At 42.8% G+C, this 15,438-nt stretch overlaps 1 protein-coding gene across 1 annotated transcript; it reads right to left on the bottom strand.

Moving 5' to 3' along the window:
* Nucleotides 1–408: 408 nt before the first annotated feature.
* Nucleotides 409–6,433, bottom strand: LOC115205885 (hepatocyte cell adhesion molecule). The gene is made up of 7 exons (XM_029772295.1): nucleotides 6,202–6,433; nucleotides 4,285–4,632; nucleotides 3,477–3,758; nucleotides 2,559–2,652; nucleotides 2,023–2,102; nucleotides 1,705–1,784; nucleotides 409–1,594 (listed from the first exon to the last, which is right to left on the bottom strand). The coding sequence occupies exons 1-7, from the start codon at nucleotides 6,293–6,295 to the stop codon at nucleotides 1,259–1,261; spliced, it is 1,314 nt and encodes a 437-aa protein (XP_029628155.1). The 5' UTR covers nucleotides 6,296–6,433; the 3' UTR covers nucleotides 409–1,258.
* Nucleotides 6,434–15,438: the final 9,005 nt, after the last annotated feature.

Genomic DNA, 15,438 nt, shown 5'->3' with positions numbered 1-15,438 from the left:
AAAACACAGAAGACCTTGGGCATCACCTACTGGACACAAGAAGGACTTGCAGTCTGGCATGCAGCTCATGGCCCACATACTGTATGCTACTATAAATCTGTGTGGTTGTAGGTCCTGCAGTTGAAGAAGCTGGCCCAATGTGCTTTCATCATTGTATTAGACTGCAAACTTAATGATGAAGACTGCATAACTTATCATGTGAAATAAAATAAATAATAATGGGAGAGGGGAATAGCAACATGCCCACACACCACATTTTGGCAGCTCTGACTGAATCTTCTACCCAGAAGCCCTTACAGGAAGAGCCAATTAGAATACAGGTATTAACGCATGTGAAAATAAAAGTATTGAAAATAAATAACAGTTTTTATGGTGTTGTACGGGTAAAAGTAAAACAATTTTATGGTATTTTCCAACATAGCATTTATTGTTCGATTTTTAAGGTTATAAAATGGCATACTTCATTTTGAAGCATGGAATAGAAAGACAGTTTTAGGATTAAATGTTATTTGAAAAAATGTATTTGGAGGTAAAAGGTCCCCAAAACAATTCTAAGAACATTACATACACTATTGACATATGTACATAATGAGTCCAAGGCTTAGGATGGCAAGTTTCTTTGCAACCCCCTTCCCCAGTAGGTCTACTGGATGCACCAAATCAAACAAATTGCACTCCTCGCATTATCATTACCCTAACTTTCAAGTAATAACATATCCAGATCCCAGTGTAAATTGACTGTGGCCACTTACATCCCCCTTGCCCCTTACCATGTGGCAACTGCCATACATGGCTTGCCCCGCAAAAATGATTGGTGGATACTGTACTAGAAATGTGTGTGGAGATGTTCCTTGAGTTCATCAGAATAGCCACGGGGGTTAGCCTGGTCCCAGATCTGTATGTGTTCTGACTGTCATTGTCACCACAGCAGAGAGGAGTTGGCTAAAGCACAAAGTGATCTAGAGTCAGGCTACATGGAGGCCATTGGTCCAAGTTGATTCACACCAGAAACAATCTCAAAGCGGTGTCGTGCAGTATGAACGATGTTTCATGTTTTTAAACCTTGGTGGGAAAAACTGAACAACGTATCCAGGGGTATAGGAAAACCATGATCAGAGCAGTTGATCCTGGTGTAACAAATATCTTTACATCAAAACCCAACTAAACAGACAAGATAATAAACACATGTCCATGGATAGATGTGGATGAATTCTACTGGTGAAGCAGTGATAAGTGAGTGGGGGTGGTCATTCAGACATTAATCCTGGTCGTCGGCCTCTGGGGTGGCTGGGGGCTCCTCTGTCTGTCGATTGGTGGGGATGCCCACAGGAGGGCGAAGTTTATGCCCAGAGCTCTGGACATGTGGAGGTGAACCAGGCGGTGGAGCTGAGGGCGTGACAGGTGGCTGGCCAGGGGGCCTGAGTGGGGTGGCAGGGGGCGAAGGCACAGGGGTATGGGGATATTTGCGGACAGGCCGGGTGGGTGCCTCGGGTGAGTGGGAGGACGGTGGGAGGGGGCTGGGGTAACCGGTCGGGGCGAGGACTGAGAGGCTGATGGAGTTGGCTGAATACTCGTCCTCATCTTTGAGACTGTCCTGGAATAACAACAATGAAGGAATTGATTTAAGCATAAAATATGAAGGGAAAACTAGCAACATTCTTGAAAATAAACAAGTCTTCGTAAATTGAAAAATCTGTGACTTACATCTTCATTGACAACGTAAAGAGCCATTGGGCTCCTACGGCCAGGTGTTCCATGGACTATTGTTTTTGGCACCACGTCAACTGCAAATGAAACAATGTGTGGAACAACTGCACAAACTAAGTGTAGGACTACTCTGCAAAACATGTGTACTGACTATAACTTTGCCATGAAATCTATCCATCTAAAAAGGTTTGCATTCAAATATCTGAAATAGGAAGAATAAATAAATTAACTAAACATTTAGCGAATGGAACAAAGAATATCACACACTCAAAAAGCACCTAACTGCCAAAAGCTCACATCCCTCTCTCCCCTTACCCTCGTGACTGATGTCACTCCTCTCTACATATACTGGAGAGCTCTGCAACATGGCTGCCATGGCAGCCCGCCGCTTCTTTCTTAACCCCAATGAGAGACAAATAGGAGATGAGTGTTTCACATGTATACTCGTGTGGTGCCAATTTACATTCAGTTTCTGTTTCCTCGAGAACATGTAAGCCCAATCGTTTTTAAAATACTGCATACAGTGTAAATCTAGCCTGGTCCCAGATCTGTTTGTGCTGTATAGCCACAACATTAACAATGACTATAGGAGTAGGCTATACAGCACAAACAGTTCTGGCACCAGGCTAGTGAGACACCATTATCATTGCATTGTAAACAACAGTGATAGAATCCATCCCACACGATACTATCAGTGTCAGAACCTTAGTGTAACATTGGACACAGAGTAGTAGAGAGCTGGGCCAGGGCATTAAGATTCTAGCCGCCTGCTTCTTGCCTAGTGCTTAGTTCTGGTTCCCGAGACATATAAAAGAAAATAGGGAGATGGAGGCACAATGTGGAGCTCTTACTTTTTGGAGGGCTTCCAGCAGGCGCACACTGTCACCAGGGTGATGAGGAGGAAAATGCCCCCGGTGGAAAGGATGATATACAGGGAACTCCGTCCTAGCAAAGGAATGAAGCATTTGATTAACAGAGTAGTCCTTTCTCAAACACCACAAACACTTCACCACTGTACAAGCAAAGAGTCCTCTCGGACTAGACAAAGATGTCACCTCTAGGCTCTGGAAATTAGCTACACTCTCCTCTTTCTCTACTATAGGGCTCTCTTTACACCCTCCACTTTAGAACTTTTAGTGGAGGCCACAATAACATAAAATAAAATGGAAGCATTGCAGAATGAGTTCAAATGCGAGGTTCTCCTAGCCTGGTACTGGACTAGATAGCACAAACAGATCTGGAACCAAGCTAAGGTTTTCCAGAACTAGCTGTGCCAGCCAAGTCTGTGTGTGAAAGTGGCTGCTTTGAGGCTTTGTTCAGGGCTGTATGTACGGAGAGAATATAGGACCCTCACTGGGCTAGCTGATATTACGTCACATTTTGATTACGACCGAAATGGCACCATATTCCCTATATAGTGCACAACGTTTGACCAGAGTCATATGGATCATGGTCAAAAGTAGTGCACTATAAATGGAATAGGGTGCCATTTGGTACACATCCCTTGTCCCAGTAAGGGAATAATGAAGGAAGGATTAGTGTGCTCCACTGGGGCAAAACCTCAGCTCCACCGGTTTCCTTTATCTCCTGGCCCTCATAAATAACTCAAGCTTTTCACTGTTCTGGTCCGGTCCGGTCCGGTCGGTCGGTCAATTAAGTTTCTTCAGAATTAACTTGTATCTCAACCTTTCCCTGACAGGTACATGCTGAAGCAATCAAGATAAATATGCTTGCTAAGGAGCAAGTACTACAACTGTGGTTCTGCTTACTGTAGACGGTGAGTTTGACAGGCACACTCCTCATGCTGCTGATTGGGTTCTCCACTGTACAGCTGTAGATGTCATCGTCTGACATCAGCACCCGGGCGATGGTCAGATACTTCATGTCATGTGACAGGAGCAAGCGTGAGTCATTGGTCAGCACCTTTCCCCCTTTCAGCCAGCCATAGGTGGGCTTGGTGCCATCGCCGTGGGAACAGTGTAAGGTGAAGAGTTCACTCAACTCCAGCACAGAGGAGGCTATCATTTGGACGAAGGGTCTGGACACAGGTACTGTGGGGACAATACACAACAACATGTCAAATAGATTATCTACAGGAGACATAACCAGTACTCCACTGTTTATATAGTATGGCATTGGCTTATACCAGTAAATTATTTGTGAAGAAATAACAAGCTACCTACTCTTTAAAGTAGGCCTTAGAAATAACTTATAAAGGTATAAGATATACTACGATATAAGATATACTTTGTTTAAAGTGTGGCCACACTTTTTAGCTTTACACCTCAGTCAGGAATAGCATAATGTGATGTAAATTCACTAAGGTCAATAGTTGGTCAGTTGTTGGACTGTTTATTTGATATGTCAGCCAAAGCAGTATTGTAAATACAATCTCAATTATTGAAATAGTAACTAAATATGCCATTTAGCAGAAACTTTTATCCAAAGCGACTTACAGTCACGTGTGCCTAAATCTTTTACATAGTGAATGTATGGGTGGTCCTGGGAAGATTCCCACTATCCTGGCGTTGCAAGCGCCATGCTCTACCAAATGAGCTACAGAGGAACCTTTCCTACCATCTACGGTGAGGTTGATGTTGCGCTCCGCAGTGAAGGGATCGTCCGTTATGGAGATCTCCACTTCATAGGCCCCCTCGTCAGACAGCTGCAGGTTGTGGAGGAGCAAGGTGCCGTTCTCAAACACCATGATGCGGTCCCTGTACTCGGGCCGCAGGTTCCCGATGATGCTGGTGCCTATGGACTGGACTATGGTGATGGGCTGCTGCTTGTTCCTCTTCAGCTGCCACTTGATGACCGGTTGGTCAGAGCTGGTGCTGGTGTAGCTGACGGAGAGGAGGGCCTCTCCACCCAACGTGCCTCGGACCAGATGAGCCTGACTGGTGATGTTGACGCCGGCCACTCTGACTGCATGGACACAGTCCAACACATGACGTTCAGTGAACACTGTGGCAGACTATACAGTGCAGGATATAGTGATCACATGTAAGTGGTTGATTACTGTAACCACATTCACTACAAGCAGAGTGATCTGCTCTAGTATAAGGTCCTAATAACGAGTCTGGAACATTCTGATGTTTTGTATTTTGTCTTTAAATGCCGTTCACACATATACAGTATAAAATAAAGTCAGATGTGGGTCTAAAGTTTCCACTCCATTCCCTAAATGACTCCAGAAGTAGACTTTTCAAATCAAGACTACTCAAAATCCAGTTAAATCTACAAGTGAAAACAGCGCCCTCAGACTTCCTCATTATTACCACAATCAATCATTCAGTGAAAATTCAATAACGGGTAAGGACCTCTCCAAACAAGCCCAACGTATTTCATCTGTTTTGATTTGTGTACCATTAATAGATCCCCCTTGAGCATACAGGAGGATGGTTTATAACATAACCTGCATATCATCCTTTAGAGTCTAGTTCTGCCCTGGAAACCACACACAGTAATGCCATTATACTCACAGTGGAGTTTCCTATAAGTCACCACATCCTTGACCACATGTAGCCATAGGCTAGAGCCACTGAGGGGCGCTGTACCTAATGGATGGGCTGTTGCATGTCATGCTGGGGCAATAGAGAGAGAGAGAGCGTCTGGTACCGACCCTCCTCGGCCACAGCTCTGCTCCCTGTAGCGTGTCTGCATGGCATCGCTCGATCGCCGTGGCAACAATTTTCAGCCTGAAGGAGGTTGCCGAGAGAGGCAGACAAAGGCCAGGATTGTTGGCCTGATTTCCTCCCTCCCTCCCGTGGTATAAAAAGCCACTGGGAGAGACATGCTCTTTGTGATTGTAGAAGCAGGAGACACAAGGGTTCAGTGATTCTGCTAATAGTGGATGGTCACAATGACACAACAGACAGCCACACAGCAGAAGCAGGCTGAGCCAGGCTCCTAATGCAGAGACACCACCACCACCAATGCCTGGGCTCCAACTCCAAGTCCCCCAAAGCCTCTTCTCGTAATATAATAATTGTTAACCTATACTTCCAACAACAGCTCAACTCACCCAGGTTCCTTTTACTACAGCTGTATGGCTGAATAGACCTGTACCTTGGAGCTAATCTACACAGAGGGTACACCAGGATAAGCAATTCTTACTGCCTGGGCCAATGAAATATGTTGAATAGCACTTAGCCTACTTTAACATAGTATTTCATTAATTGATCAAGTACATAACGGAATAATGGTTACAACCAAATTCTGTATTATAAAAGAAATACATTTTCAAATTAATTTGCTAACCAAAAAAATGTGTAACAATTTGTAATTTGAAATAAAATCTCAAATATCTACACTTTATCGCCTTATCACATATTACCTGACTACTATGTGATAAACATATTTGCCAATATAGTCACATATCTATTCATTCAAACTACTCTTACTTTAAACTTATTTCCTGACTCAGCCACTAGTTCTTTTCCACATTGTGTATCCCAAAAAAGCAAGTCATAAAGTTTGAAAGTGTTCACTTACCTGCCTGGAAAAGAAGGAGGAGGCCGAAGAGTGAAAATAGTGAAGGAATAGCTGTGTCTTTTTTCAAGGAAGTCTTCCTCCTCTCCTCCTTCATCTTGGGTAAAGCGCTGAGTCCCTCTCCCACCCAATGAGCATGATTTGTCCACTCCAGGCACGTCCCTGAGAATGCACAAGACTGCAAAAACTGGGCTCAGTTGCCTGCCTGCTCTGAACCACAGCACTCAGGATCCCAGCATGAACAAAAGCACTGTGTGTGTATCCTCAGCTTTGTTAGACATAGACAGGGATAAATAAGCACCGTTTTTTTGTATTTATTATGGTGGGTGGCCAAAGAACATAGCTACATTTAATTTTTGCTCTTTTCTGCACTGCAATTGTATGGCTGTCAAAGTTGCTATTAGCAATGACGAGTTCATATATTTCAAGCATATGTATATGGTTTCAAAACATTTCAAAATATAGTGCAATTGAAAACAAGTGTATTCAGTGACAGTACCTTGATTGTCATTCCTACAGTGTTGCTCAGAATTGTTTAATAAACCAAAGGCTCTATAAAAGGACCCAAATCAGAGAAACAGAATGACTGCTCTTAAAAAACAAGTAACCCCTCTCCCCAACTACTGTCCCCACCCCCTGCCACCCCCACCCCCACCCCCCTCCAGACTCACACCTATAAATGAGAGCAACAATGATTATGTATTAGTCCACATAAACTGTTTTGCAACTAAAACAAGTTATTATTTTTGGACAAATTTAGCTTAGTCGCTCCCTGTTACAGCCCGTTTGCTTCCATTTGGTTCTTAGTTAGTACACCGCAGATGTAAGAGGATGGGAAGAGAAGTATGGGAAGTACTAAAAAAAAACATGTAATGTGTTCCCAGCGTGGCCACTAGGTGGTGCAAGAAGAACAGAAAATCAATGATCATTACAGAAATAATATACTGGAGATATGAACAATAAAGGACACATCATGATAGATGTTGTTATAACATGTTTTGATATTTCTGATCATCTTATCATTGTAACAATTTCTGCAATTCAGCTTCTTGTTGCAGTATTGTACAATGCAGTTCAGACAAATAAAAAGTTCTCCCTCTGACACTATACAGTGTTGAGCAACAGCCAATTTGACAGAGCTTGAAGAATTTTTAAAATAATAAGAGTGAAAATGTCGCACAATCCAGGTGTGGACAGCTCTAAGAGATTTACCCAGAAAGAATCACAGCTGTAATCGCTGGAAAAGGTGATGTATTGACTCAGGGGGTTGAATACTTATCTAATCAAGATGTATCAGTGTTTTTGTTTTCATATATATATTTTTTAAATGTTAGAGTTTGTCTTCCACTTTGATAGTGCAGATTATTTTGTGGAGATCGTTGACAAAAATGTACAATCGCATCTATTATTGTTGTAGGGGCTCCCGAGTGGCGCAGCGGTCTAAGGCACTGCATCTCTGTAAGGTTCTGTATTTATTTTCTTAGTCAACCTTGTGTTCTGTTTCTTTGTGTTCTTGAACATAGACCTGTTTCTTTGTGTTCAAGAACGTAGCCCTGTCTTTCATTTTTGTTCATTGATTTCACCTGTGTTAGTTACTCACCTGGTCTCATCAGCTCCTTATTTAGTTCAGTTCATTCTGTTTGTGCCTTTAAGCGGTATTGTTCGTTTTGACTCTACTAAGCCTTTCTCTAGCTCATTTGTGAGAACCAGTTATAGCCTTCAGTCCTAGTTTTGATTCACCTGCCTGTTTGCCTACCTGTGTATGACCATTGCCTGCCTGTGACCACGATTCCTGCCTTCTGCAAAGGCGAAATAAACACCAGCCGCAATCTGAGCGTGAATCTACACCTTTTTCTCCCTGAGTATTCATTACAATCTCAGTGCTGGAAGCATCACTACAGACCCTGGTTCAATTCCAGGCTGTGTCACAGCCGGCCGTGATTGGGAGTCCCGTAGGGCGGCGCACAATTGGCCCAGTGTTGTCTGCGTTAGGGTTTGGCTGGGGTAGGCCGTAATTGTTCAAAATAATTTGTTCTTAACTGACTTGCTCAGTTAAATAAAGGTGAAAAATATATATATTATAATCACACTTTGTAACACAACAAAATGGGGAAAAATTCAAGGTGTGTGAATACTTTCTCAAGGCACTGTACATGCAAACGACGGATATCAATTTCACGGATGAGCAAAACAGTAAGGTTAAACACCTTAACATAAAGACTATCACCATCATCACGACTGTTTTCCTCCTGCCACTCAATGCTCAGTCTCACAATTTATACACCTGCAATCAGCATGTCATGGTGGATTTTCTGATACCAGACATACTTGTCAGATCAGACAGAGATGTGCTAGTTAACATGATATAACCTCTCAGCTTTCTACTTGTTTATCAGACAATACTGACAAAACTTCAATATCAGTTTGGGTTTATGCAGAGACCGTCAGTGAAGTACATTGCACCATAAGTCAACCTTAGCAAAGCCCTACGGTTACATTCTGCCTTACTGTTTCATTCAACAAAGGCAGTGCAATAAACCTAGAAGTGGAATGTCAGAGCTAGCCAACGCAGAAGTTGTCGTCATCTTTTTCACCCATAGGAGAACTAGGGCCGGCTCCAGGCATAAGTGATATTAGCGGACACATAGGGCCTCCAGACGTTTATTTTATAAAACATTTTTTGGAACTCAGTTGGGGTCTCAACTTACTGTTGAGAGTTAAAATAATAGAATACACAAGGTGTAAGTTTGAAATTTGGTTTTGCATCAGCAGTTTTTCTAGATTTTTTCCAGTCACTAAGAGTCACTCAATTATCCATGTCAGCTAAAATGTTTTGGATTGTTAAGTTAGTCTAGCTAGTTATCTAAACTTGCAATCATGGCCGAATACTGACCGAATGCCCACGTCATGGCAAAATGTGTAGAATTGCAGGAAATTAGCTTTAAAACTGCAAAAAAAAGTATCTGCTCCATGGCGAAATGAATAGAATTGCATGAAATGTGTTATAAAATTGCAAAATGTTCTCTGCGCCCACTGTCAAAATGAGTAGAACTTCAGAAAACTTGCTGTAAATCTACAAAAATGTCTCCCTGCCCCATGGTAATATAAGTAGAATTGCAGAAAATGTATTTTAAAACTTGAATTTTTCTCTCCACTACATTTTTTGCCCGCTTCGGGGGCGGGGAGAGGGTCTTAGGACCCCCAAAAAGCTAGAGCCAGCCCTGAGTGGAACTCTCCCATGGTCCCTGTATTTAAACTACTCTGTAGTAAGCCATCAAAGCCTGGAGTCTTGAGACACACACTCAGACTCTGTCTGTCTTGCTCTGCCCTCTGTGCCCTGGGTAAAAACACCCCTCCCTCTCCCTCTCATCTTCTAACGGCTCCTAAATCAAGGGAAACACTTGCTGTAAATATAAAACAAAGAGTATAAGGGGCCGTCTTCTGCTCATGTATGAGACACACTGTCACAATATCAGAGAGAAGACACACAGCAAGTCTCTGTCGACCAGACTGTTACTAAGTCGGAGAGACTGAATGTGGACTTGGAATCCTTTTACACAAAACAGGTCAATTCTGATATGTTGTCCAATTATTGGCAAAAGAGCTGATCTGTTTGGTCAAAAGACCAGTTAGTGGAAAAAGATCAGAATTAGGCTGCCTGTGTACATGCAGCCTTACAGATGCAGTGTGTATGACTCTTGTGATGACAGCAAGGAATAACTTTAGCCCAATGGTATATGTAGGCAAGGCATAACTCTCTCCTCTCTCCTCTGCTCTCATCCTTCTAGACCTATCTGCTGTCTTTGATACTGTGAACCATCAGATCCTCCTCTCCACCCGCTCCGAGTTGGGTATCTCCGGCGCGGCTCACTCTTGGATTGCGTCCTACCTGACAGGTCGGTCCTACCAGGTGGCGTGGCGAGAATCCGTCTCCGCACCACGTGCTCTCACCACTGGTGTCCCCCAGGGCTCAGTTCTAGGCCCTCTCCTATTCTCGCTATACACCAAGTCACTTGGCTCTGTCATATCCTCACATGGTCTCTCCTATCATTGCTATGCAGACGACACACAATTAATCTTATCCTTTCCCCCTTCTGATAACCAGGTGGCAAATCGCATCTCTGCATGTCTGGCAGACATATCAGTGTGGATGACGGATCACCACCTCAAGCTGAACCTCAGCAAGACGGAGCTGCTCTTCCTCCCGGGGAAGGACTGCCCTTTCCATGATCTCGCCATCACGGTGGACAACTCCATTGTGTCCTCCTCCCAGAATGCTAAGAGCCTCGGCGTGACCCTGGACAACACCCTGTCGTTCTCCGCTAACATCAAGGCGTTGACCCGATCCTGTAGCTTCATGCTATACAACATTTGCAGAGTACGACCCTGCCTTACACAGGAAGCGGCGCAGGTCCTAATCCAGGCACTTGTCATCTCCCGTCTGGATTACTGCAACTCCCTGTTGGCGGGGCTCCCTGCCTGTGCCGTTAAACCCCTACAACTCATCCAGAACGCCGCAGCCCGTCTGGTGTTCAACCTTCCCAGGTTCTCTCACGTCACCCCGCTCCTCCGCACACTCCACTGGCTTCCAGTTGAAGCTCACATCCGCTACAAGACCATGGTGCTTGCCTACGGAGCTGTGAGGGGAACGGCATCTCCGTACCTTCAGGCTCTGATCAGGCCCTACACCCAAACAAGGGCACTGTGTTCATCCACCTCTGGCCTGCTGGCCCCCCTACCTCTGCGGAAGCACAGTTCCCGCTCAGCCCAGTCAAAACGGTTCGCTGCTCTGGCACCCCAATGGTGGAACAAGCTCTCTCACGACACCTGGACAGCGGAGTCAATCACCACCTTCCGTAGACACCTGAAACCCCACCTCTTTAAGGAATACCTGGGATAGGATAAAGTAATCCTTCTAACCCCCCCCAAAAAAAAGATATAGATGTACTATTGTAAAGTGGTTGTTCCACTGGATATCATAAGGTGAATGCACCAATTTGTAAGTCGCTCTGGATAAGAGCGTCTGCTAAATGACGTAAATGTAAAGGCCTATTCCTAGCTCTTATATGGCTAGCCTCCATTAGATCTAATCTTCTCAAATTTACAAATGAATGTAGCTCTTCAGTATTCATGAGCTAGTGTGCATCATGCAGTATCGTCCCTTTTCAGTACGGGCTGAGTGAACCAGTAATCAGTGAAATTCATATTGTGTTCAATCGTACCGCCAGTGACCCACAGTTTGGATAACCCTGAATCTGGAGCCGTATGCACCAAGCGTTTCAGAGTAGGAGCGCTGATCTAGGATCATAATGAATAAGATTATATGGGCAGGAGAGAACAGATCCTAGTTCAGCACTCTTACTCTGAGACACTTTATAAATACGAGCCCTGTCCTTAAAGAGTGAGGTCGTAGACATGATGATGATGATGACTGTGGTGACCAATAGAACATACAAGTGTCCTCTGCTGTTGAGTTTGACTCACTTCCACCACTAATTGCTGCCCAGGGGAATACAGTAATTGCACTGACAAGCTGTGTGAGGGATCTAAGAGAGCGAATCAATCTGGATGAACATTTTAAAAAAAAACAAAAAAAAAACAGACTTTCAAACACACAGACTCATTGAAAACCCCCACAACATTCAACAGCCCTTAAAGGACTAAACACAACCACATATCTGTTTTAAAAAAAAATGGTTTTACATTCAAAATGAGATCAAATTAATTTACAAATTACTGACATTGCATTCTGTTTCAGCTAACGAATTGTATTTCTGGAACAGTATGTTTCTACATTGAAAAACATTCATTAACAAATTGTTGTATTTGGAAGCTGTTAATCTTTCCATGGTGAAATACACAACATAACTAAGAGAGTTTTAACTGTTTTGGACTAAGCTATCCATCAAACTCTTAATTTACAGTTCCCTGCTGCTGAAGTGCTAAGTTTGGTTTCTGGATACCTGTGGGAACACAGAGAGAAGTGGTGTGGAGCTGTGTCAAGTTGAGAAACTAGTGCTGTCTTCTGTGGCTGTGTTGCCATGGAAAACCAGTAGAATGTCTCTTTAATACCTTATCAGTCAGCAGCTGGTGACAGGACCCATTCAGAGGGGGAGAGAGATTCCTTCAGTGCCTCTGTGTGGCTGGGCTGAGCTCAGATGTGTGTGGGAGTGAGCGTGGGTGAGCTGTCAGTGAGTCTTATGCTTCCTCCTTCCATATCTCAACCCTGTACTTTTCTCATATGGAGAGAAAAGGCAACAGAAAGAGCACCTAAGCCAATGAAACAACACTGACTATGACTGTAATGTTTTCGACTAAAGGAGTATCCATACAGATTCACTGTAAAGGACATCGCTGAGATTGGACATCATTGACATTGTTATGAAGAGCACTATAAAAATCTCATAATTTATTATTATTAATTATTACTATTATTTGTAAGATGATAAGATATTTGACATCAGTGATGCACCTGTTAAGATGTGAGAAACAATGAAAATGTTTTTCAGAGAAAAATCATATGTATTATATTCAAAGCTGCAACATGAGTGGAAACCGGGGAAATATTAGATTCTGTTCAAACATCACTCATCAAACCAGTATGTGCAACCGAACAAAACAAATGAATCAAGTCTACTACTGGTCATGTGATGTGAGTTATTCCTGAAGTTCCCCTACAGAGGCAGCTTTTCATGGAAGATCAGTCACCATTTGTTTCAACTTCATAGTGGTGGGAAGACTTTTCAATTAACAGCTGTGCTGCATTACAGTTGAGTGAAAAAAAATGGTTGAGTGGAAAAAAACTGTTCTGTCTTGAGATTGCATTCCCTACATTACTTTTGGAATCCATTTCTCTCTTAAAGGGGAAATTCAGATTACAGTTTTTAGACTACTTTCAGGGTGAGGAATCATCTAACATCAAGTTGTAAAATCCTGAACTTTCCCTTTAAAAATAGGGTTGATGCATTCTATGAAACACCATTCAATATTTGGTGATAGATCATGTTCTGTAGTCAGTGTGATCATGTTTGTAATCATATTGATAGAGCTTGAAGACGCTGCTGCTGTTATTATTGATTCATTCCATAATCCTAGTTCAATAATCTTGGATACAGTACTTTGCAGGTTGTGTTAATCACTGCTTCTACATATAAATGACTAATCTTTTTCAAACACTCATCACCATATCCATTATCCATGAGTGGGAAAGGGTCAGGTTCAAGACTATTACTCATGAATTACATATGGTGCTCTGAACAGCTGAAAATGATTTCCTACACAAACATTTTATATGGATTTATTGATTCACAACTGTAATTCCTTTACAATGATTTCATTAAATCTGTTCATGAAGCATGATGATAATCAGGGGTTGGAACTGGTTCAGGGAACAAAACCGAAAACTGGAAAATAATTACATTTTTTAGATGAATAGAATCAGAAACGGAACGAATGTGATCTATACTGTTCTGGAACAGAACCGTAATTAAAAGCATGGGAACCCTTTAATAACGTTATTTTACGTTCCAGGCATTTTCATCAGTACCACAAATAATGCAACAAGGTGCCTATGCCCTTACTCTGTCACTCAGAAACATATTCCATTGTCTGCCTGACAGCTGAAAATCTTTGCCAGTGTGTGCATGTGTAGGCAACCGGCCCCTCTCCCTACGAAGCTTAGTCTACTGTAGCCTACTGACGTTACAAGCGTGATTCAGAAATTAGGGAGATTTTTAAGAGAAGAATGGATTCATTTTTTTTATGCTAGTTACAGATGCTATAGTTATCACGTTTCACATTGGATTTATTAACTACAAAAAGGGAAGACGTGTTTTTAATTCTGGTGCCACTGCACACACAAGCTTGTTAGATTGCTAGCTAGCTTTGGTCCAACTTTATGCCAACTCTCGGAAGTTCAAAGACATTCAACATTCCTCCATAGAAACCTATATTAATTTGGGGACAGGTCAAAAAGCAATTTAGCTAGCTAGCTTGCTGTTGCTAGCTAATTTGTCCTTGGATTTAAAAATTAGGTTGTTATTTTACCTGAAATGCACAAGGTCCTCTACTCCGACAATTCATCCACAGATGAAAGAGTAAACTGAGTTTGTTTCTAGAAATCTCTCTTCCTTCAGGCTTCTTCTTCTTTGGACTTTATATGGCGGTTGGCAACCAACTTTAAGCTGCATTACCACTACCAACTGGACTGGAGTGTGGACCTCAGTTCATCTTTCAATCACCCACGTGGTTATATGCTCCTAAAAACCAATGAGAAGATGGGAAAGGCGGGACTTGCAGCGCGTCACAAATAGAACTAAGTTCTATTTTATTGCCTGGCCACGCAGACGCTCATTGACGCGCGCAAGCTGTGTGGGTGCAATGATTGAATAACATGTGTGTACATTTATTTTGCAATGCGAACGGTGTGGTCAGCATGTCATCCACCATCTCTCTCTCTCCCGACCAGCAAAATTTCAGTCTAATCTCATGCCATACACTTGCCCGTCTATCACGCATGTAAACAACTGTAGCCTAACATGCTGACCAGACCGGCGCGCGTGCGCCATTGCGCGCATGTTGATTTTGTCCACCCACACCAGACGCAATCAGGACACGCAGGTAGAAATATCAAAACAAATGCTGAACCAACTCTATTAATTTGGGGACAGGTCGAAAAGCATTTACATTTTTATGGGTTGTTATTTTACCTGAAATGCACAATGTCCTCTACTCTGACAATTAATCCACAGATAATAGGGTAAACTGAGTCTGTTTCTAGTAAACTCTCCTCCTTCATGCTTCTTCTTTGGACTTTATATGGCGGTTGCAAACCAACTTTAAGGTACATTATCACTACCAACTGGGCTGGAGTGTGGACCTCAGTTCATCTTTCAATCACCCACATGGGTATATGTTCCTAAAAACCAATGAGGAGATGGTACATGGGTATATGCTCCTAAAAACCAATGAGGAGATGGTACATGGGTATATGCTCCTAAAAACCAATGAGGAGATGGTACATGGGTATATGCTCCTAAAAACCAATGAGGAGATGGTACATGGGTATATGCTCCTAAAAACCAATGAGGAGATGGGAGAGGCGGGACTTGCAGTGCGTCAAGTGTAACAAATAGAACCAAGTTCTATTTTAGCGACTGGCTACGCAGATGCTCGTTGAAGCTCTTGAGCAGTGTGGGTGCAATGATTGAATAACATGTATGTGTACATTTATTTTGCAAC

The sequence above is a fragment of the Salmo trutta genome, chromosome 13 (assembly GCF_901001165.1).
Source record: "Salmo trutta chromosome 13, fSalTru1.1, whole genome shotgun sequence".
Classification (NCBI taxonomy): Eukaryota; Metazoa; Chordata; class Actinopteri; order Salmoniformes; family Salmonidae; genus Salmo; species Salmo trutta.
The sequence above is the reverse complement of the archived record's forward strand: the minus strand, read 5'-3'. Positions and strand labels throughout refer to the sequence as shown.

What these genes read in the sequence shown, in the direction of transcription:
- LOC115205885 (XM_029772295.1), bottom strand. Translation starts at nt 6,295, where the DNA reads ATGAAGGAGGAGAGGAGGAAGACTTCCTTGAAAAAAGACACAGCTATT. An exon ending in CATCAACCTCACCGTAGATG is followed by an intron (nt 3,759 to 4,284) that starts GTAGGAAAGGTT and finishes TTGTCCCCACAG; the next exon opens with TACCTGTGTCCAGACCCTTC. An exon ending in GAGTGACATCAGTCACGAGG is followed by an intron (nt 1,785 to 2,022) that starts GTAAGGGGAGAG and finishes TTTCATTTGCAG; the next exon opens with TTGACGTGGTGCCAAAAACA.